The sequence below is a fragment of the Microtus pennsylvanicus genome, chromosome 4 (genome assembly GCF_037038515.1).
Source record: "Microtus pennsylvanicus isolate mMicPen1 chromosome 4, mMicPen1.hap1, whole genome shotgun sequence".
Classification (NCBI taxonomy): domain Eukaryota; kingdom Metazoa; phylum Chordata; class Mammalia; order Rodentia; family Cricetidae; genus Microtus; species Microtus pennsylvanicus.
In genome coordinates, this window is record NC_134582.1 from 97,751,702 (window position 1) to 97,773,131 (window position 21,430).

A 21,430-nucleotide genomic window follows, 5' to 3' on the forward strand; every position below is an offset into this window, starting at 1 on the left:
ACACACACACACACACACACACAGAGAGAGAGAGAGAGAGAGAGAGAGAGAGAGAGAGAGAGAGAGAGAGAGATTCATTAGCAACTTGATAGTAAAAAAAACTACAAGGAAAATTCTCAAGGACATGGGTATTATTTGAAGATATATAGCAAAACTTAACAGCCAGTTTGTAGGTCTTCTCCTTTAAATAGGAGACTATAGCCTTTAGGAGCATGGTTATTCATAAAGTATTATAATTTATCCTGACAAAAAAGCGCAGCTCCAAGATACAGAGCCCAAAATGTATCTCTCTCCATTAATCTCTCTTCTTTATAGAGATCAGCAGTCAGTGACGGGCTTAAAGCTTCTTCTTCCCAGATGCCTAAGACAGGAGCTTGCATATGTGAATGCCTGTTCCAAAGATGGGAAAATTTGGGTAAATGAAGAGGTCTTTGCCCAAGCCAGGCGTGATATGTCTGTCATGTTGCAGAAGCACAGGTTTTATTAAAATTCATAAGAGAGAGTGGATTGTAGGCCCATATTTTTATATGGCATGGCAGCCAAGTTATAGGCCACACCTGAGATGGGTCATGTATCCTGACAAGCAGGCTGTCACTGCCCTAACAAAGGGTCAGCGTGTTGTTGCTCCTTTATTTGTATTTTGGAGGATGTGTTATAGAGATGCTGATTCAAGCCTGCATGACAGATAGCACACAGAGCAGACAGGTAGATGCAGACATGACAAAAAGCCACTCACCTGGTTACCTAGGAGACAGAATGCTAATGTATTTCCCCTAAGTTAAGTTTTGAAATAAAAGGCTGTCTGGAGAATAAACAGAGAAATTCTTCAGGACGCAAACCCAGGACTTCATGAGGGACTACTGAGAATCTCTGTCCTGATAAAGACATGTGAGTCATGTCTTTGTTCCTCTCTCCTCCAGGCCAGTCCAGAGAGAGATAGTTTATGTTGGCATCTGGTAGAGAAATAATTTATGGTCCGGGCTAGCACTGGACCCTGACAACCATCCACAAATATGTGTGCCCATAAGATCGAGATATAATCATGAGATTACATTTACACATTACATGAAAATGCATGATAATGGGGAGATATCATAGCTGTTATTGCACAAGCAAAATTACAGATGAAAACAACCTGGCTTTGCCAGGCAGGATTCCTCCATCTGAGAATAATTTCTCAAGTGGGTTGACATCTGAATTATCAATTGCTACAAGTTGTAGTTGCCTCGTGGCCCACACTAGCTCATGATAAACACTCCTGACAGTGAAATCCACTTATAACTGCCTGCAAGTGACGTAGCCTGGCTTATGTGGCATAGTTAGATATAACCATGCACACTGATGACCATGGAGTCTAGTTGAGGGAGTATTCAAAGAAAACCACCTTAAGAACTCCAAATAAAATTCAAAATGCTACATGCTTGGTTGAGAAAACAAAATTTACTTTGAAATGGCCTTTACATAGAAATTAGTTGTCACAGTTGGTGTTGGAGAAGCACAATAGTCTACAGAATTACAAGTTCTGCAAGGGAAGCATGTAGTAATCTAAGCTAACTGTCAAGACAGCTAGATAAGTTGAAAACAAGACCACACTATTTCTATCTGTCTCCAAACCCAACACAGTGTTGGGCTCATAGCTGCTGAGTAGTGGACAGCAAAGAACACAAATTGAAAGTGTATCTTACAGGATAATCACTAGGAATTCTGCACTGGCATCCACAAAAACATTCTTTTATGATTCAGACAGGTTATGGAAGGTGGGAACTGGAGTGGAGGAGCCGAGGAAGCACAGTGTATTTAACTGGCATGGACTGTCTGTGCAGAGAACTTTCTTGGCTAGGTTGTGGAATTTGTTTGTCTCCTAAATACAACAGGATATGCGAACCTGCCACAGAACAAGAGGCTATTGGTTTTCTTGTGCCTGATGAAGAACAAGAAGGGATGGTCCGCACAGAAAACTGGGGCAATGTCTTCCGGACGCAACACTGGTCTAATTACATTGAAGGAGGTTGGTGCGGCCATGCCGTCTCCAATGACCTCCACAACACTCTTGTGAACAAACTTGGACACACACAGGTCTGTCTCTGGAGACATTCCTGATAAGTCAGCCTTGCCGCCTTGGAAGACATCCACCATTCCCAAGTGCTGAAACACAGACTTCATGTCATAATCATCTTGCAGCTTAAATTTTGGAAGGGAAACAAAAACTTTAGTGCTCTTCATAATGCCTGGATTGGTCCAGGCTGTTAACTTCTCAAAAGTGAGGCTGTTTTCCACCTGACAAAGAAGAATTAGATACTTTCAGATTCACAGCTGAGGTTTTACCCAGAGGCTTATAGGCATTCCTCACTCACAGAACCCTCTATCACCCTACAGGGGCACTGCCTTTTCACATGGCCAGGCAGTGTGATGATCCACTTTCCTGCTAGCTTGTGTGTGGCTTCTCTCATGAGCATGGAGGCCAAGCAAGGAGAGGGGTAGGAAGATCCGGTTGTCCTCTCCTAAATCCCTTCTAAGACATCTCTTATTCTGCTAGTTGATTGTGGTTTAGATTGTGTTTGCTTTTGTTTCTTTACTAGACTTAGTTTTGAAGATGTAAATCATGGCTGCTAAAATAACTATTGGAAATTGGGGGAAAAAAGATTTGACGTGAGCAACACCAAAAGGGATATCTATCCAGGGTTTGTTCCTTTGTGTTACTGTTTCTTAAATATGAAACTACACCAAAAGCATCATATTCTGAAACCTTGTTTGGGAGGCAGCTAAAATTTTAGGTAAATTTAGCTGCATGAGTGAAGTAGATACTATTTGTGTTCCTCTAAAGGTCATTATCGGTGTTTTGTCCTTTTCCCTTTCTCTGCTACTGGTTTATGTCCTGTAGACTCTCCTACATGTACCTGTCACCATGGAAACCATTGGTGGGCCAGGTAACTTGAATTGAGCTCTCTGAAAATGTGAGTCAAAAGAAATACTTCATCTCCTATGTTATTCATGTTGGGCATTTTGCCAGTGATTAAAACTAACTAACACCAGAGAAGTGATGCCACAGTTGGGGAGCTGGATGGGAAGAGCCAGGGGAGCTGTTCTGCTTCCATAGACCCCTTAGGTCATGCACGTTCCACTGCCCTCCTTTCGTCAGATAGCTGACACCATGTGGGACACCCTGATACAAGACCAAGTTGTGTCATAATGATGTGCCTCACTCTGCCCTCCCCAGCTACATCCCTCCTCTTCCTCTTTATTGCTTCAATTTTTTATCTGTTTATGTTCTCAGATAATAAAATAATATATTAACAAAGATATGAATCAGTTAATATTTGTGAATGGGGGGACCAAGTTCCAAGCACTGTGCTAAGTTTACTACCTGAGTTGCCTCCATTTCATCCTATCAGGTATCCATCGCCCATTCTAGGATGATGTTATGTCACATGGCAAGATCACACTGCCCACAATGGGAATATTAGACACAACTTGGATCACATATCCCAGGACCTGAACACAGCTTGGAGTTGAGTGTAGAGATATTTCATTTGTGCTTTAATAAATGACGCTTACCTGAAGATCAGAAAGTAAAATGGCCAGTAGAGACACACACCTTTAATCTCAGCACTAGAGAGGAATATATGATAGAAGGAGACAGGTCTCAGTCAGTCTCTTTCTGAGAATTCATGGAGGCAGGATTGCCATTTCCATCTGAGGTAGAGATAAGAACCAGTGGCTGGCTGTTTTGCTCTTCTGATCTTTAGACTGAACCCCAATATCTGTCTCTGGGATTTTATTATTCATGCTACAGCTGAGTTTATAAATCCATGCTCTCAGATAGAAGTTGGGAAAGTAAAAGCATTGAGTTCTGTTGTAATGAGGAAAGACAATGGGGACATTGCAGTCTTCTCACAGACATTCAGAGGGGTGACTGCTAAGGATTCTCTTGCCTCACCTTGCTGAGGTCCACACCATCATCCGGGAGCAGAATCACCAAGCTCAGCTCCTTGCCTTGATAGGGCATCTCCAGAACCTGTGCCTGTACCTCATCCACGTAGGCGTGGTTAAATGTGTCTTTCTGACACATCATCTGCACTGTTTCTTCCTCCCTCTAAACACATAAAAGATAATTGAGAGAGGTCAGAGTTTTTCCAAATGAGCTGCAGTTAATGTCAGAAATGTTTTTAGCACTCACAATGAAAAGAGTATTCACATTCCAGTGAACCCTCAGTCAATGTCTGCCAGCTGCTCTGTGCTTTTATAAAAAGTAATTGTTGTAAGCAAATATGGAACTGTTGTAGATAGGGTTTCTATAGTTTTGATAAGACACCATGATTTTGGGGAAGAAAGGGTTTATTTTCTCTTACAACTCTCAGGTCACATTCCATCCCTGAGGGAAGTCAGAGCAGGAACTCAGGCAGAAGCCATGGAGGAGTGCTTCGTATTGGCTTGTTCCCCATGGATTTCTCAGCCTGCTTTCTTGCACAGCTATGACCACCTTCCCAGGGTTGGCACTGCCCACAGTACGATGTGTTCACACCAATCATTAAATAAGAAAATGCTAAACAGACTTGCCTCTAGGCTATTGTAGGATATTGGAACCCTATGTGAAAATGTATTGTGATGATTAGCGCAATAAAAAGCTAAATGGCCAATAGCTAGGCAGGAGGTATAGGCAGGATATCTGGGCAGAGAGAGAGAATTCTGGGAAAAGGAAGTGGTCACTAGCCAAGAGAGAAAGGAAACAGGAGGTAAGAGATGTAAGAGGTGCACCATCACGTGATAAAACATATATAAATGGGTTAATTTAAGTTACAAGAGATAGTTAAGAACAAGCTTGAGATATAGGCTGAGCTCTCATAATTAATAAAAAAATCTCCATGTCATTATTTGGAAGCTGGCTGAAAGGACAGAGAAATACTTATTACACTAGACAAATCTTATGGAAGCCTTTTCTCAAAGTAGATTCTTTCTTTTCAAATGGCTCTTATTTGTGTCAAGTTGCTAAAACAATAACCAGGACAGCGATTTACTTGGGAAAAATGATACGTTATTCAGAAAAAGACATGTGTCATTCAAACATTAATATTTAAGTACTAGTTGAATCCAGCGTTCCACAAAGGCCTTTCTCTACAGGGAAATTCTCTATTGGGAATTGGACAAATCTTTAGGGTGTAGGATCTCATGGCAGAAAATTAAATATTGAAGAAGGGGAACTCTTGGAGGGGATATTGAGACCATGGCCCCTTCTTGTTTCTTTCTTTTGCTTCCTGACTGCTGTGAGGTGAACAAGCCTCCATCATGCATTTCCACTACCACCACAATTGGTTGATGAGACCAACTGACCCAGACTGAAACCTCTGGAACCATGAGCCAAAATAAATATTTTCTCCTTTTACATTGTCTAGCTCAGATAGTTTGTTACTATAATGGAAAGGTGACTATTATATCACATGTAGGATTTTGATCATTTAATAGGGTCAACAATTATATCTAATGAAACAGCATATAAATAACAGAAAATTTTGTCTCAACCAGACTGGAATACATTCATAATGGTTTCAGTGGGACTGCAGGCAGAAGCATCCTCTCAGAAAGTACCCTGGCAAGAGGCGCACACCAGCGCAAAGGTTCATGATGGCTCAGAACCTTCTAATCCAACACCAAGCAGAAAGCTCCAGAGCACAGAACTCACAGGCTTAGGGTGGAGCTACATCCTGAGAGCCAATCAGAAACAAAATCCTAGTTAAATTACAAGCTGTGGGCTGTCTAGACAGATTTTCATGTATCTTTGTGAACGCTTTTACAGTCTGATGACCCATCACAGAAAGAAAGTTCCTGCCAGCCCTTTAAAAGTTAGTGACCCTCTGGAAGGACCTCATGTGTCTTTCTGTGATTTAATCCAGTTCTTTTAGTTCTTATAGTCCTTTGGTATATTTTAACTATAGAGGTAGTACACATGGAAAGATTTTAATTACAGTGGTACATTAAATACACAGATTTGATACAGATCATCCATAATAAAGATTAAATTAAGAGAACCACTTTTTTTAAACGAAGTTTTTTGTTTTTGTTTTGTTTTGCTTTGGTTTGGTTTGGTTTTTTGAGACAGGGTTTTTCTGTAGCTTTGGAGCTTGTCCTGGAACTAGCTTTTGTAGACCAGACTGGCCTCGAACTCACAGAGATCTGCCCGCCTCTGCCTCCTGAGCGCTTACAAAGTTTTAAAAATACTGTTGCTATTAAAAAGGAAATAGGAATTTTAACATTCATAAGGTTCCAGTTATACTTGTATAGATATTGAGCAAACTATTCTAATATCTCCTTTAACTCAACTTAAACTCTAATTATGACTGAAATTTAAATCACTATGTTTCAATATTAGAAAGCTATAATTGACAATTAATAATGATAACTTGACTAATAATTTATAATCTTTATTTTAATTAAAATTACTCTATCAAACACATTTTTGTACATTTCTTTTTACTTTGCATATCATATTGCATACATAAATTGTATTCCCTTAAGTTTTGGCATTCTTGAAGCTAATGGAAAACTTAGTTTCTAGATGAGGTAGAAACAATGGTTTTATAAGAAATTATCAGATGCTGTACAAACAGCAACAGAAAGCAAAAAAACCATTGACAGTAAATATCCTTTATTCCTAACATCTTTAACTGAGCTTAACCTTCCATTCATAAATATAAGTTTCAAATGATTTTATATACTTTTTTGTTTTCTTTCTTTCTGGGCTAAAGGTCAAGTCCAGCACCCAACACAGAACATATGATTTCTACCAACGAGCCCCAGAGCTACAAATTCCTGGTTACACATTTTCATGCTACTTCTTTGTCACACTGGCATGGACTTTTGTATCCTATTCCTTACCTGGTTTATTTTAAAGCGCATTTCCCTTGTGGAAATCAGGTTAAACTGTCGCCGCCACCTCCCTTTGAAGTATAAGGCATTGACAAGAACAAGCCTGGTTTCTGAATTAAGTGAGTCTCTTGACAGCAACTCCAGAATTTTCCCTGTTGAGAAAGCAGAGACTTCATTCAGGTTCCTTTTATACACGCATGAGAAATAAGCTGACGTGACATCTGGGCAGATTCGAGCATCATGCTTTCAAATTTGCTGAAGTGGGATGAAAATATGTTTAAAAGCACATAAAAAGCGACAGCGGCACTCATGTATGACTGGAGGTCATGCCCCCTGCAGGTCCACGGCAAAGTGAGGGTGGCAAAAAACTTCCACATCTCTCGGGGAGAGCAGGTTTGGAAAAAGCAGAAAAAGTGACTCCAGGATGGAGAAGGAAACAAGCAGAAAATGTGGAAGGAATAGAATGGGTAGGGGGATAAAAGGAATTGATTACCCACTGGGTGCTCATGTTGGTTGTCTGCTTGATTGGGGTTTATAATCAACCAAGAGACATATCTCTGGGCAGGTCTACAAGGACAATTCTCAGAAAGAGTAACTAATGGGGAGGACGCTCCCAGAGTGGGCAATGCTTTCCTGTGCTGCCCATCTACAAAGGACAGAGAGAAGCAGCACTGTTTTTATCTACCTGTCTTCAGTCCTTGCTGGTCAGTGCATCTGGTTATTTTCACATCACTGTCCCTGCCATATTCATCTGATAATGGAACACAATTGGTTTGGCCTTCTTGTGGACTAAGACTTGTGTCCGTCTGGGCTTCTCTTGCCTTCTTATGCCAGATTAAAACTGATAAGGTCTCCAGCCTCATAGACTGAGCAGCTACCAGTTCTTGGCTTCTCTCCACGCAGACAGCTACTGTCTGACGACTCAGTCTGTATTGTGTGTGCCAATCTATTAAATCCCCTTAATAGCATGTACTCATTCTGTTCCTCTATAGCACTCTGACGAATACACTAGTGTTAAATACAACATCTCATCTAGCACTCCCTGCTATGTCCCGTTATTTGGAGGAGGTATCACTACTCTATACATTGGAGTGCTGTCTATCACTGGAAGAGATAATTCAGTAAAAGCACAGATTCCCTTCTTCTCTAATGAGGGATAACTATTCAATGGCCAAGAGAAACCTTACTAACTTATGGCATCAAGATTGCATAGGGGGTAAAGACTCCAACAAGAAAGTCACAAACAATTGCGGAATCTTTAAGAAAAGATTCTCAATCTTACTGTCTCTCTATTAGCAGAAACAGGAATGTCCCTAATAGTACAGAGACATCTGAAAGGCTTAAATATCAGACAATGATCCAAATGATCTCAAAGACAAATGCTGGAACATGTCATCTCTGAAATAAAATCAAAAAAGATTCAACCCCAAATGGGAGGTTCTTTTAGGTCAGTGTAACTGAGTATCCAGACAGAGTATCTTCAGTGGAAGTCAAGGCTAGTTTCACCAAGGAATCTGAGTCAGGATATGAGGAAGCAGAAACAGGAGTCCTCTTCAGAGGTAAATGTGGTAGGGACCACAGGAACACATTGTAGGAAGATGCAACCCCAGGTCAAGATTATGGGGAAGGTCTACTCGTGAATCTCCATCTCAGAGATGGTGGAATCCCTTGACCTGCCACCAACTTGTGTCTTTTAATATGAATTGTTAGACTGGAATTCAAGCCCATGAATTCTGATGAGATTTTTATCAGCCCCTCTGTCCTGAAGAAATATACAAATAACTCTGTTTTTAAAATCTAAGTGTCTGAGTAGAACCTCCATGAATTCACTAAGGTCTAAATTATACTATGTGGCCTAGCTAGTCTGCATCACTCTGAGTCTCTGAAATAACAGTGAGATAAGTCCATGGCGGGAGAAGGGAAAAGTTAAGAGAAAGAAGTGAAAGGGGTGGATGGAAAGGACAAGAATGTGAGTGTGAAATATCTTGAAATTCTGACCTTCAGTCTGTTTGGAGACCCACTTGTTTATGTGCTTCCTGGACTCCTCTGGATCTTTGGCAAAGGACAGCTGCTCCAGCTCCGAGTGATAGAACTGAAGACAGGACTCCTTAAAGGTCTTTGGAGAGAAAAGTGTTCAGGGAGATAACATTGCAAAATATAATGTCACCAATCATGTCAACATTCTGAATACTGGGGCATGAAAAAATACCTAAAATGTGTATATATTATTGCACTAAGCAAGAAACATCTATGTATGCTAGGTCTTTGCAAGGGGATAAACTAGACATGAATAAATAAAATAACAGCAGTCAATTTAAAAATATTTCAAGGTATCATTGCAGAATTTGTCTTTGAAGAAGTTTAGGTAGTTGAGTCTCGCTATATAGCCTAGGTTGTTGGCCAAGTACTCATGGCCTTCCTGTCCCAACTCTCTAAATGCAGATATTATAGATGTGTACCATCACAATAACTAGAAGTTGTTTCTTAATTTTCTCAAGTTCTATAGGGTCCTTCTCCTGGGATCTATAGCAAGAAGTATTTGAATAAAATGGTTATCATTCTACTTGGTACAACTTACTGGGAGGAATTCACAAGTATTCTCTGCAAAGAGCCTGTTGGTCATTTTAAGTAAGTACTTTCTGTTGGGCTTGTTCAGGATATGGAGAAGCCACTGGAAGTTCTGATGAATGTCTTCGTCTGTGTTTAAACCAAGTGTCTGTGAAGAAGAAGAATGAAATATTATGAGTACAGTGATGAAACATTTTGGTTGCAAATGGAATTTGCAAGCTGAAGAGATGGCTCAGGCAGAGATAGCTCAGGCAGACAAGGTTCTGATGCAAGATAGGTTGGTGTTGAAACAATTTAAGACAGGAATTAACCTCCCTTGCTATTTTAGTTAGGGCTTTTATTGCTGTGAAGAGACATCATGATCACACCAATTCTTTTAAAGGAAAACATTTAATTGGGGGTGGCTTGCTTACAGTTCCGAGGTTCAGTTCATTATCATCATGATAGGACATGGCAATGTGCAGGCAGACATGGTACTGGAAAAATATCTGAGTCCTACATCTTGCAGGCAACAGGAAATGGACTTGTGACAATGAGTGAAATTAACAAAAGAAATCTCAAAGCCTGACCCCACAGTGAAATACTTCCTGCAAGAAGACCACACCTACTTCAACAAGGCCACACCTCCCAAAGTGTGACTTATAGTGGCATACTTATAGTGCTGCTCCCTCTAAGTTTATGGGAGCCAATTATGTTCAAACTACCACACTTGTCTGATGTGAAATCCCCCTCTGTATGCTGTGAATATATTTCATTGTTATTGTTTAATAAAGAAGCTGTTCCGGCCAATGACATAGCAGAACAAAGCCAGGTGGGAAATCAGAACAGTAGAGAGAGTAGGCAAAGTCAGAGAGATGCCATGTAGCCACCAGAGGAACTTTGCCAGTAAACCACGAGCCTCATGGTAAAATATAAAATAATAGAAATGGGTTAATTAAGGTATAAGAGTTAGCTAGAAATATGCTTAAGCTATAGGACAAACAGTATTGCAATTAATATAGTTTCTGTGTGATTATTTTGGGTCTGGGCAGCCGGGAAATAAACAAGCAGTCTTTGTCTACACTTGCCAATGAATAATCACAAAGTCTGTTCCTCTAAAAATAAGATAGATCTCAGCAATCTGTATTTAAATAAATTCAACAACTTTTTTTTTCTCATTTCAGATTTTAGACAAAATCTATGGCCTCAAGCATGTTATCTCTACCACTGAATTATAATCAATCACAGCACACTTCTTCCACACACACACACACAAAAAAAAAAACCAACAAATTTTTATTTGAAACTAAGTTACCCAGGTAAGCCCAGGACTTGGTATCCTCCTGACTCAGTCTCTGTAGTAGCCAGAGTTAAAGTCCTATACCACCAGGCTTAGCAATAAATTATATTTCCATTGTTATGTAAGTGAAGTTTGGACACACTTTTGAGAGTTTTCTCCAAGTTATTACTCAAGAAATGTATCACCTTTAAAGAAAACATACTGGGGAGGCAGGAGAGATGGCTCAGCAGCTAAAATCACTGGTTGCTTGTCCAGAGGACCAAGGTTCATTTCCCAGTTCACACAGGGCAGCTCACAATTTTTTTGTAACACTTGTTCCATGGTATCTGATGCCCTAATGCAGATACATTCAAGCAAAACACCAAGGTACAGAAATAATAAATAAATAAGTAAGTCTCACTATAGGATGTAACACGAGGAGCAGCAGGCTGCATCCCGCCACCAGGCTAGCTTATACCCAAAATAATCACACAGAAATTGTATTAATTAAATCACTGCCTGGCCCATTAGCTCTAGCCTCCTATTGGCTAACTCTTACACCTTAATTAATCAATTTCTATTAAATCTGTGTATCACCAAGGGACTGTGGCTTACTGGCAAGATTCTAACCTGCGTCAGTCTCAGGCAGGAGATTCATGGCGTCTGTCTCTCTCTCTGACTGCTTACTTCCTCCCAGCATTCAGTTTTCTTTTCCGTGCCTACCTAAGCTCTTTCCTATCAAAAGGCCAAGGCAGTTTCTTTATTCAACCAGTGAGAACAACACAAATACAGAAGGACCTCCTACACAAATAGGAGACTTTTTCTTAATGCCTCATTAGCCGCAGGCCCGTGAAACAGTGTGTGAATTTTCGGGCCCTCCCTTCTCAGCAACTCTTAGGCAAGTAAAACAGGTGTCAGGTGACAGGGAACTTACCTGAGATATCTGGACTGCAGTGTCACCCTTTGCCCCCAAGAGGACCATAGCTAGAGCAGAGGAGATGCTCACAGGAGAGAAGCATACATTTTTCGAAGGGTTGTTTTGACAAAGGATCTTTAAAAGATGGATGGCAAAGGTGCCGTTTGCTTCAGACAGAGTGTTCATGATGCAGAGTCTGGAGGCAAAGGAGAAATGGTACTCAGTACAGTGTTGGAGGTTCACTGATCTGACTCAGGGAAATCTGGGACTTTACTCTTGGTTCTCATTTCAAAGCTCCTAAGTACTTAATATTTCAAATTTAAGTTTTATTCTCAGTCACAGTCCTTCCAATATTAAGGTTATTGTCTAGGTGTAGTCAGGACAGCAGACCAAACTAGCATCTGTCCCATCTACATATATAGAAGGTCAGATCATCAGGAGGGCACACACAGGACACTGCTGAGAGAGGGGGATTCTAGTCTCCTTCCATACAGTCCAGTTTCTCTCTCTGAAGATGGTAAAGTCAAGGATGAAGAAAAGAAGGGATAAAAGAGGAAGGGAAGGGGAAAAAAAACAGCCATGAGCATCCAGATCTTCTAGCCTGGCTTCAGCAAAGCTGGGTTCTGTGTGTGCCTGTGAAGACTCCTCTGAGATGTGCAGGTGTGCATTAGACAGTGTCTCCATGTTTGCAGTTGCTGCAGGAAAGACCCTGCGCTGCTGATTGGGACCCTAAGACAGTCTGGTATCATCAGCTCTGCTGTGCAGCAGGGGGCATCCACCTGCAGTGGCTGCTCAGGTGGCCTTGATCACCTGTCCAGGCTGCTTCTCTATTGAGCATGCCTCAGTCCCTTGTGAATGGATGGCTTGACCCAGACTAAAGGACTGCTCTTACCAACCTAACCGAAATCTGAGTCCGTGCACATCCCATGACTGTGCTCTGGCTGTTATATGACCTTTGAACACTGCGAGTTTGCTCCAAATTGCTTTCTTCTGTGTTAAAATACAGATCACTTACCCTAGGGAGCCTCAGAACATCACAACTTATACTTACCCTCTCCCCAGACAGAAAGACACAGCATCCTGAGAGAGTGCCCAGGTCATTTTATTCTTCTCCATAATTCTCCCAAGGCTATTCAGGGAAGTTGGGGCTGTTTTGTTTCAATGACTTACCCTCTACTTGGTCCTCTCTTCTGACCTTTTTGCCACCCCTACACACTTTCCCATCCTTATGTCCCTTTTGCCTTAAATCTGAATCCTTAATGTAGTGTTTATTCCCCTGAGAAGACCATTTATCCATCACTGTCAGTGAGTTCAAGTTATCCAGCTGTCCCTGTTTCAGTGGAAAAAGACAACTTCAGGGTCCCTGCTGTGTGACTATAATCTTCCTGTTTCAACCATTTCTTTCTTTACTCCTAAGTGCACTCCCTTCTCTTACTAATTGTTCTCCCCACCATGTAAGTTCTTTGAAGGCAAGGGAGATGTCTGGCACCCTGATTCTAAGCACTTGAACTACGCTCATGATAAAGTTTGGGGTTAGAGTGCTCAGTCAACATGTGCCATTTTAAAAGTGGGAATGGGCAGTGCTCAAATTGGAGTAGAGCCCAGAAGAAAGAGGCATTAGTTTGCAGATCCTTAAATAGAGGGCAGAGGTAGTCGAATGAGCTAGGTGGCAGGACGTGAGAGGAAGCAGGACAGAGGACAATTGACAAGGCCACTAAGACCCTGCAGCACCTACACTTGACAGAGATGGATCAGTACAGCTCCAGGACCCCAGCAATAAGATCAGCGTTATTACCACTGTCCAGCCGGGGTTTCTAGTCTGCTCTATAAAGACCCACCAGACACCACCTTTCCTCTATCCTTTCCTAAATCCCAGGTTCTGGAATTTCATTCCTGGACTCAGTTTTGTCCTTCTAAAGGGGCCTCTACATCCCCCACAACCCTGGACTGAGCCAGACACCCTCACCTGCCAATATCACAGTCTCCCAGCACAGTGTTCAAGGCTTCAGGTCCCAGAGTGCTGCTTTGCTGCCTTCCCTGTCCAGGAAGCCTCTTTATTCTCTGCAGGGTGTGGACTTCAAGATCAGGGCCCCAGGCTAGGGGAGGAGGAAATTACATGACCTCATCCAGGTCTGGCCTCTGCTTGTTTGGGACAGTTGGGGGTTGGGAAACACATGAGTCCTGGAGAAAGAAAAATCTAGTGAGAACCTTAGGTCTCTGGTGGGCAGGGTACCATGGGAGTAAGTTCATAGGATGCAAAGAGCACACAGTGGCTGTCCATGGTTGATCCCAAACCTCTGTTCAGTCCAGGAATTCAGCTGTGAAGGTGTTTGCTCCAGGTGTCCTGTTAAGTCTACCCTAGGGTAGACATACAGAATTCAGATGCTAACTTCTAGAAGGGACTGTTGTAGGATACTTTCATAGCACTCTGATACTCCAGAGACTTCCAATAAAGTTTACATTGAATCAGAGGTTTGAGTTAGCTACTAATTGACCAAAATTAGCCAAAGAGGTTTTGGGAACCAAGGACATATAGAGAGACACAGGAAATAGAAGGGAGGGATTTAGAAAGATTCTTTTCTGGATTGAGGAGAGACGCTTTCTGATCATTCAGGTTCTTACCTCAGTATCTGATTCCTGAGGTTTTATTAATAAAGAATAATTAGACAAATGCTTCAAGAGACTTTGCCAACTATGTGGCAACTGTTCCATTGGAGGATTCCTCCTTTCAAAATAACAGAAATAGACACTGAGCCAAATTAGTACAGGGCATTGTGTCCTCCATCCCTAGACAGGACACATTGCATTTGCAGGCCCCCAGGAAAATAGACCTCTTCTAATTTGGTATCTTTGGTGTTCCAACTTCTTTAATTTTTGAAATTAAAGTAATATATTTTATATATTTGGATGTTTTGCCTGCATGTATGTCTGTGCACCAGGTACATGAGATCTCATATGTGAGAGTGTTTCTTAGATCCTGGGGATGTTTGTCCACCTGGCCATGCTGATAAAAGCTTAGAAACCCGGTGTCAGGACAGATGCATTTATATCTGAAATCCTTGTTTTTAAGGCACTGATTCATCCTTTCAAGTATATATTCAGTGGCTATTAGCTTACTTACTCACATCTGTTTTTTCATTTGAAAAAACAGCCCCCAGAAGGAATGGCATTATTAGGAGGTGTGGCTTTGTTGGAGTATGTGTGGCCTTGGAGGAGGAAGTGTGTCACTGTGGAGGCAGGCTTTGAAGTCTCAGATATGCTGAAGCCATGCCTAGTGAGACAGACCACTTGCTGTTTCCTTCAAGAATCTCAGCTACTTCTCCACCTCCTTAAATGCCTTCAAAATATTGCTTTTGAGGAGAAAATGAACAACAGGAAGTGGAATGGAGCTAAAGCCCATGTTTAAAGAGCTAAAGCCCATGTTTAAAGATTAAGAAATAGGAGAAACTGAATGGTGAACTCAAGGCAAGGTCCTGTTCAGCTAAGTTTCCAACTTGTGAAAAGAAGTTAATGAGAATCTTAGAGCTGGGTGTGGTAGTGCATAACTTTAATACCAGCACTGCAGAGGCAGAGGCAGGCAGATCTATGAGTTCAAGACCAACCTGGTCTACAGATCTAGTTTCAGCCAAGCTTAGGGAGTAAGGGTGGAAACAGAAAGCTGGTGAAGCTGTAATTGAACATGGGGCTCTTTTTATCCCCATCAAACAGCAGAACTTGTGACCTTCAGCCATGTGGTTCTGCCTTTAGAGTTAAGGATAGAAGAAAGGGGATATGCCCCAGAGAACAATGAAAGCCATTGAGACCAGGCACGTGTTAAGGATGTCCCCAAATGGACGCCTAGAGAGAGAATTGTGTGAAGCTTTGAAGGTGAAGCCTGGATTGCCTTCGAAACCCCAAGATACTGGAAATGCCAGAGTTGTGGGATACCTGATGAAGAGAGCTTCTAACAGTGAGTAGAACCAGCCCAAGTGTGTTGCAGTCAACAAAGCTGAATGGAGTTGGAGATCTGAAGAGCATTTTGACATCAGACATGGAGATGCAGTTTTCCCAAGTGGTTTTCAGTCTTGCTTTAGTCCAGTATGCTCCCTTGCCTGTATTTAGAAGGGTAATGCATATCCTGTTCCATTATGTGTTGAAAGTATGTGACCTGTTGTTTTTGATTTTATAAGAGATTACAGTTAAGATATTACATGAATCTCAGAAGATACTTTGAACTTTAGACTCTTAAGTAAGTTTGAGACTGTTTCGTGGTATGGAGACTTTTGAAGTTGACTGAAAGCATTTTTGCATTATGACATAGCTATGAGCCTTTGGAGGCCAGGGAGAGGAATGCGATGTTCTGAAAGAAAATGGGCCCCATAAGGTGTGGCATTATAGGAGGCATTGCCTTGTGGTAGTAGGTGTGGCCTTGTGACACACTCAGTCTAGAAAGCCTTCCCCTCCTTGTGCTCTCCTTCCCGGGTTATGGGTGCCAAGCCTTCCACCAATCTATTCCTCCCAGAAGCTTCCTGGTGCCATTGACTTTTCCAGGGCGTTCATTTTCTGTGACTTGGCTTCATGTGTCCACAGAGGTTGCTCTCACTCCTTGTCTTGTAACCCCTGGCCCAGCAGGAAATGACTTCAGCTGAAGGGACTTCAGCTTGAGGCTTTCTTTCTCATCTTGCTTGAGGGAAAGGTTGGGTCCTTTACGTGCAGCATCTGCTTCTGTCACCCTGTGCTCTCTACCCTAAGGGGATTTCAACATTTTCAACATTCCCTGTCCCTGTCTGTACTTTGACCAACAATTTCTGACTTCTTCTTCTTCTTCTTCTTCTTCTTCTTCTTCTTCTTCTTCTTCTTCTTCTTCTTCTTCTTCTTCTTCTTCTTCTTCTTCTTCTCCTCCTCCTCCTCCTCCTCCTCCTCCTCCTCCTCCTCCTCCTCCTCCTCCTCCTCCTCCTCTTCTTCTTCTTCTTCTTCTTCTTCTTCTTCTTCTTCTTCTTCTTCTCTCCTCCTCCTCCTCTTTCTCCTCCTCCTCCTCCTTCTCCTCCTCCTTCTCTTCTTTCTCCTCCTCCTCCTCCTCCTCCTCCTCCTCCTCCTCCTCCTCCTACTTCTCTTTCTCCTTCTCCTCCTCTCCCTCCTGCTCTTCCCCCTTCTCCTCCTCTCCATCCTCGTCTCCCCCTCTTCCTTCTTCTTGCCATTGTGCTTTCTTTGTGGCAAAAGCTAGCCATTAGGGCAAGAAACTGCCCCTGCCTCGCCTGCTGACAGTATGCCTTTCCAACTGGGCAAGCAGACACAAATAAAAGTGATTGCTGAACTTTGTCAAGACGGTATGACAGTCCTTAAAATTTTCCTGTTTCGCAAAAAAAGTCTATCAGATGTTCTAGGCCTGTAGCCCAAAGATGGATGCCCCAACATTATAGAGGAATTCTGTCATTTCTCTTAATTTTGGAAGTTGATTGTTATGCATTTCCTACTTACACAGTTAACACTACATCCTTCTCAGGACTTTGATGGGGTTGAAGGCTAGATAGTTACAGTCATAGTTGTTCTGAATCACGGACAAAGGTATTTTAGGTACAAAACTTTGGGTTCTTCTAGAGAAGACAACAAATGGAGTAATCTTTCTAAATTTGCCAGTTACATATGGACTAGACATTGAGTATGTCTTTCTTACTTGATAATTGCTCTTGTTGTATGCAGTTTCATTTGTTAAGGTTATTACCTTTTCTTTCTATTTTGATAATACTTGATAATCATTCTTATAGTATATAGTTTTACTATGTTAGAACCTTTCCCTTTTTATTAGACAAAAAGGGATAATTGTTACAGGATTTCTGCTTATATCACCAGTTCATTGTTCAATTAAGAAGAGTTGGAGTTTCCATTCAGGTGGCTCTGGAATGGACCCGTGAGCCTTGGAGGACCCAGGAGAGCAAGAGTGTGTGGCCTAAAGGGAAAAGGTGGGGCTGGAAGGTGACATAGGTCCCTTTCAAGCCTGGAAGCAGGTATCAGCAGGTATTCAGGGTAACTTGTGATTTGGTTCAGGTTTTTCAACATGATCTTGTATATGAAACTCTACATTGAAGAGCAAGCCAGCTAGTGTGGCTCAGCATCTTCTCAAGCTGACATGAAAGGATATAGCACATCTTTCTAACTCCTTTTCAGCTTTCAGTATAAAACATGCTTCCTTACCTACTAGTGCAATGGATACCAGATTTCATTTTTTTTTACTGCTACAAATATGGCTATAGACAGCATCCAAGGCACTGTACTTTCATGGACTAGAGGGTGGCATCACTAGTATAGTGACACATTATTTGTGTTTTAATAAATAAAGCTTGCCCAAATATCAGCAGGCAAAGCGGTCACACTAGCCAGCCATACAGACCAGGGAGTTGTGGCACACACCTTTAATCACAGGATGCAGGAGAAAGAGGCAGATGGATCTTGTGACTTCAAGGCCACCTAGGCAGCACAAAATTGATTCTGTCTAAAAGAGAAACAGAGCTCACACAAAAGTCACCCCAACACTTGGGATCCCATGCCATTAATCCAACACTAGGGAGGTGGAGACAGGAGCTCTATGACTAGGTGGAAAGAGGAAGATGAAGGGGGAATAAACAGTAATGCAGGGGCGTGTAGAGTCTGAGGATTCGTGGAGACAGGATCTCATCCTTTTGGTCAGAAGATTTGGTAGAGGTAAAAGGTCTCTCTAGTGGTTGGCTGCTTTGCTTTTCTGATCTTCACACTGAACCTCAAAGTCTGTCTCTGGGCTCTTATTATTCATGCTAAATTTGGTGCCCAATATTTGGGGTACAAATTAACACAAAAAAGGTATTTCCCTGTGGCTTTACAGCCAGCAGCACAGGCCAGAACTAAAAGCAGCTAGAGTCATTGCACTGCTAGCTAGGTTTTCCTTTTTTCTCTCCTGGCAGGCTCTTCCTGAACCCTCTTCTCAGGCTGCTGCCAAACTAAGTAGCTGTCTTGAAATCTTGTCAGGCTTTTGTTGATATATATGTGTGTGTGTGTGTGTGTGTGTGTGTGTGTGTAAGACAATTGGGAATTCTTTAAGAGAGAAATTATTTAAAAGAGAGAGTTTTTCCCACATTAAAAATGGAATATATCTCAACTATCCCACTCCCCCAAGCTCTTTCCAATCCTTCTCTTCTCCCCCTACATCCCCCTCTCTATCCCCCCCCAGGACAGATATGGGAGCAGGGAAGAACATATCTTAATTGAGGGATCAATTTTGGGGTTGGCAAGAGACTTGGCTCTGGAGGGGTTCCCAGGAGTCCATGGAGATGACCCCAGCTAGGACCTTGGGCAGTGGAGGAGAGGGTGCCTGAACTGGCCTTGTCCCATAGCCAAACTGATGACTATCGTGAATATCACCATAGAACCTTTGTCTGGCAAGGGATAGAGACAGAGACAGAGATGCATATCAGAGCACTGAACTGAGCTTCCAAGGCCCAGCTGAAGAGAGGAAGGATGGAGAATAGAAGCAAAAAAGTCAGGACCATGAGGGGTTCACCCACTGAGACAGTGTGCCTGGGCTAATGGGAACTCACCAACTCCAGCTGGACTGGGAATGAATGAGCATGGGCTCAAACTGGTCCCTCTGAATGTGGTTGACAGTTGGGGCAGACTTAGGGGCCAATGACAATGGCACTGGGATTTGTCTCTACTACATGTACTGGCTTTTTGGGATCCTATTCTCTTTGGATGCATACCCTACTCAACCTGGATATAATGGGGAGGGCCTTGGACTTTCCACGGGGCAGGGTGCCTTGCCCTCTCTTAGGACTGGAAGGGGTAGGGTGTTGGGGGAATGGGAGGAAAGAGGGAGGAGGGGAGGAAGTGGAAATTTTTATTTATATTATTTTTAAAGTAATAAAAATGGAAAAGAATCATTACAATGGAAGGATTTAGGTTTCTATATGATAATATGCTAGACAGTTTGAAAATGGCACAATTAAATGAGAGTATAACTAGTTTAGATGGATTTTATGTAAAGTCAATTGTAAATATTATTAGCATTATAATTTTTGTTTTAGCATTGAGAAAGCGAGTTAATCTCTGTGCTAAAATATAGACCTTGGGAAAACTTAATAAAAAAATGATAGATATATTCAAATCCAGACATGGATTTAATGGAAAACCAACTTGAGTGTGGCATAATAAGAATAGGGAGATCTGCTGTTATGTCCCCATTTTTATTTCTGATTTTGTTAATTTGGATGCTCTCTCTCTGCCTTTTGATTAGTTTGGATAAGGGTTTGTCTATCTTGTTGATTTTCTCAAAGACCCAGTTCTTTGTTTCACTGATTCTTTGTATTGTTTTCCTTGTTTCTATTTTATTGACTTCAGCCCTCAATTTCATTATTTCCTGTCTTCTACTCCTCCTGAGTAAGTCTGCTTCTTTTAGTTCTAGAGCTTTCAGGTGTGTTGGTAAGTCACTAGTGTAAGATTTCTCCACTTTCATTATGTGAGCACTTGGTGCTATGAACTTCCCTCTTAGCACTGCTTTCATAGGTTGGGTATGCTGTGCCTTCATTTTGTTGATTCTAGGGAGTCTTTAATTTCTTTTCATATTTCTTCCTTGACCAAGGGGGTGATTCAATTGAGCACTTCTCAATTTCTTGAGTGTGTAGGCTTTCTGCAATTAGTGTTTTTGTTGAATTCTAACTTTTTAACCATGGTGCTGCAATAATATACAGGGGGTTATTTCAATTTTTTGTATCTGTTGAGATTTGCTTTGTTACCAAGTGTGTAGTCCATTTTAGAGATGGTTCCATGGGGTGCTGAGAAGATGGCTTTGACACTTACTGAATCTCTTACCCAAGTATTGTTGATTTTATTACATGAAAGAATACAAGCAAAATATTTAAAAATCCACAATAGTAGGTATTACATAAACATTGATAAAATGTTACTGCATTCTTCACTTAAAATTTATTTATTTTTAAGTTTGTCTGTATGCATGTGAGTCTGATTAAAGTCGCATTCACCATATGCATACAGGCTTCCGATTTCAGGAGAAAGAGGGCCTCAGTATCCCTGAAGCCTGAGTTAGAGGAGGTGATGATCTGCCATATAGAGAGTGGAAAGTGTTCCTGGCTCCTATGCAACTGCAGCAAGCTCTCCAAAATTCTGAGCCTTCTCTCAAGCCCAATTATGGCACTCTTATATAGGGGAATCATTTATGCCACCTATAAGTGGCATAGCCTGTGTTATATGGCATCCTTAGATATGACCTTGACCACTAATGACTATAAGGTCTAGTTAGGCGAGTATGTAACATGTAGAAGGCAAACAGATAAAGTAACCACTGTAAATGACCCAATTAAAATTCAAAAACAACATGGTTGATGAGAAAACAGACTTTATTTTGAAATGACCTTTAAGGGCTTCAAAGAATTATTATTACAGTTGGTTGTGGTGAAGCCCAATTGTCTACAGAAGCGTGACTCCTGTGAGGGAACATGTGGTAGTCCAAGCTAGCTGTCAGGACTCCTAGATAAGTTGACAACATATAGAAAAGGCCAGCTGTTAGAGGACCACACTGTCTGCACCTGCCCCCAAGCCTAACACCTGGTGACTGGTGGACAGCAAAGAAAAGTAAAGTTAAAATGTGCATTAAGGGCCAATCACTAGGAAATCTGTGATCATCATCCACAGAAGTATTTACTATGATGTGAACAGGTTAAGGCAAGTGATGGCAAGAGCTGAGGAGCCAGGAAAGCACAGTGTATATAGCAGGCATGGCTTTTCTGTGCAGTGTGTAGGATGTTTATTAGGGTCACCTTAGATAACCCTATAGGCTACCTTGTTGGATTTGTTTGGCTCCT

The 21,430-nt window shown here is 41.7% G+C and overlaps 1 protein-coding gene across 1 annotated transcript; it reads right to left on the reverse strand.

The window, feature by feature from the left end:
• Positions 1-1,423: 1,423 nt before the first annotated feature.
• Positions 1,424-11,793, reverse strand: LOC142848796 (serpin B9-like). The gene is made up of 6 exons (XM_075970972.1): positions 11,622-11,793; positions 9,440-9,577; positions 8,860-8,977; positions 6,871-7,013; positions 3,938-4,093; positions 1,424-2,277 (listed from the first exon to the last, which is right to left on the reverse strand). Exons 1-6 carry the CDS (start codon positions 11,787-11,789, stop codon positions 1,837-1,839), a joined length of 1,164 nt encoding a protein of 387 aa, XP_075827087.1. The 5' UTR covers positions 11,790-11,793; the 3' UTR covers positions 1,424-1,836.
• Between the last annotated feature and the right edge of the window lie 9,637 nt (positions 11,794-21,430).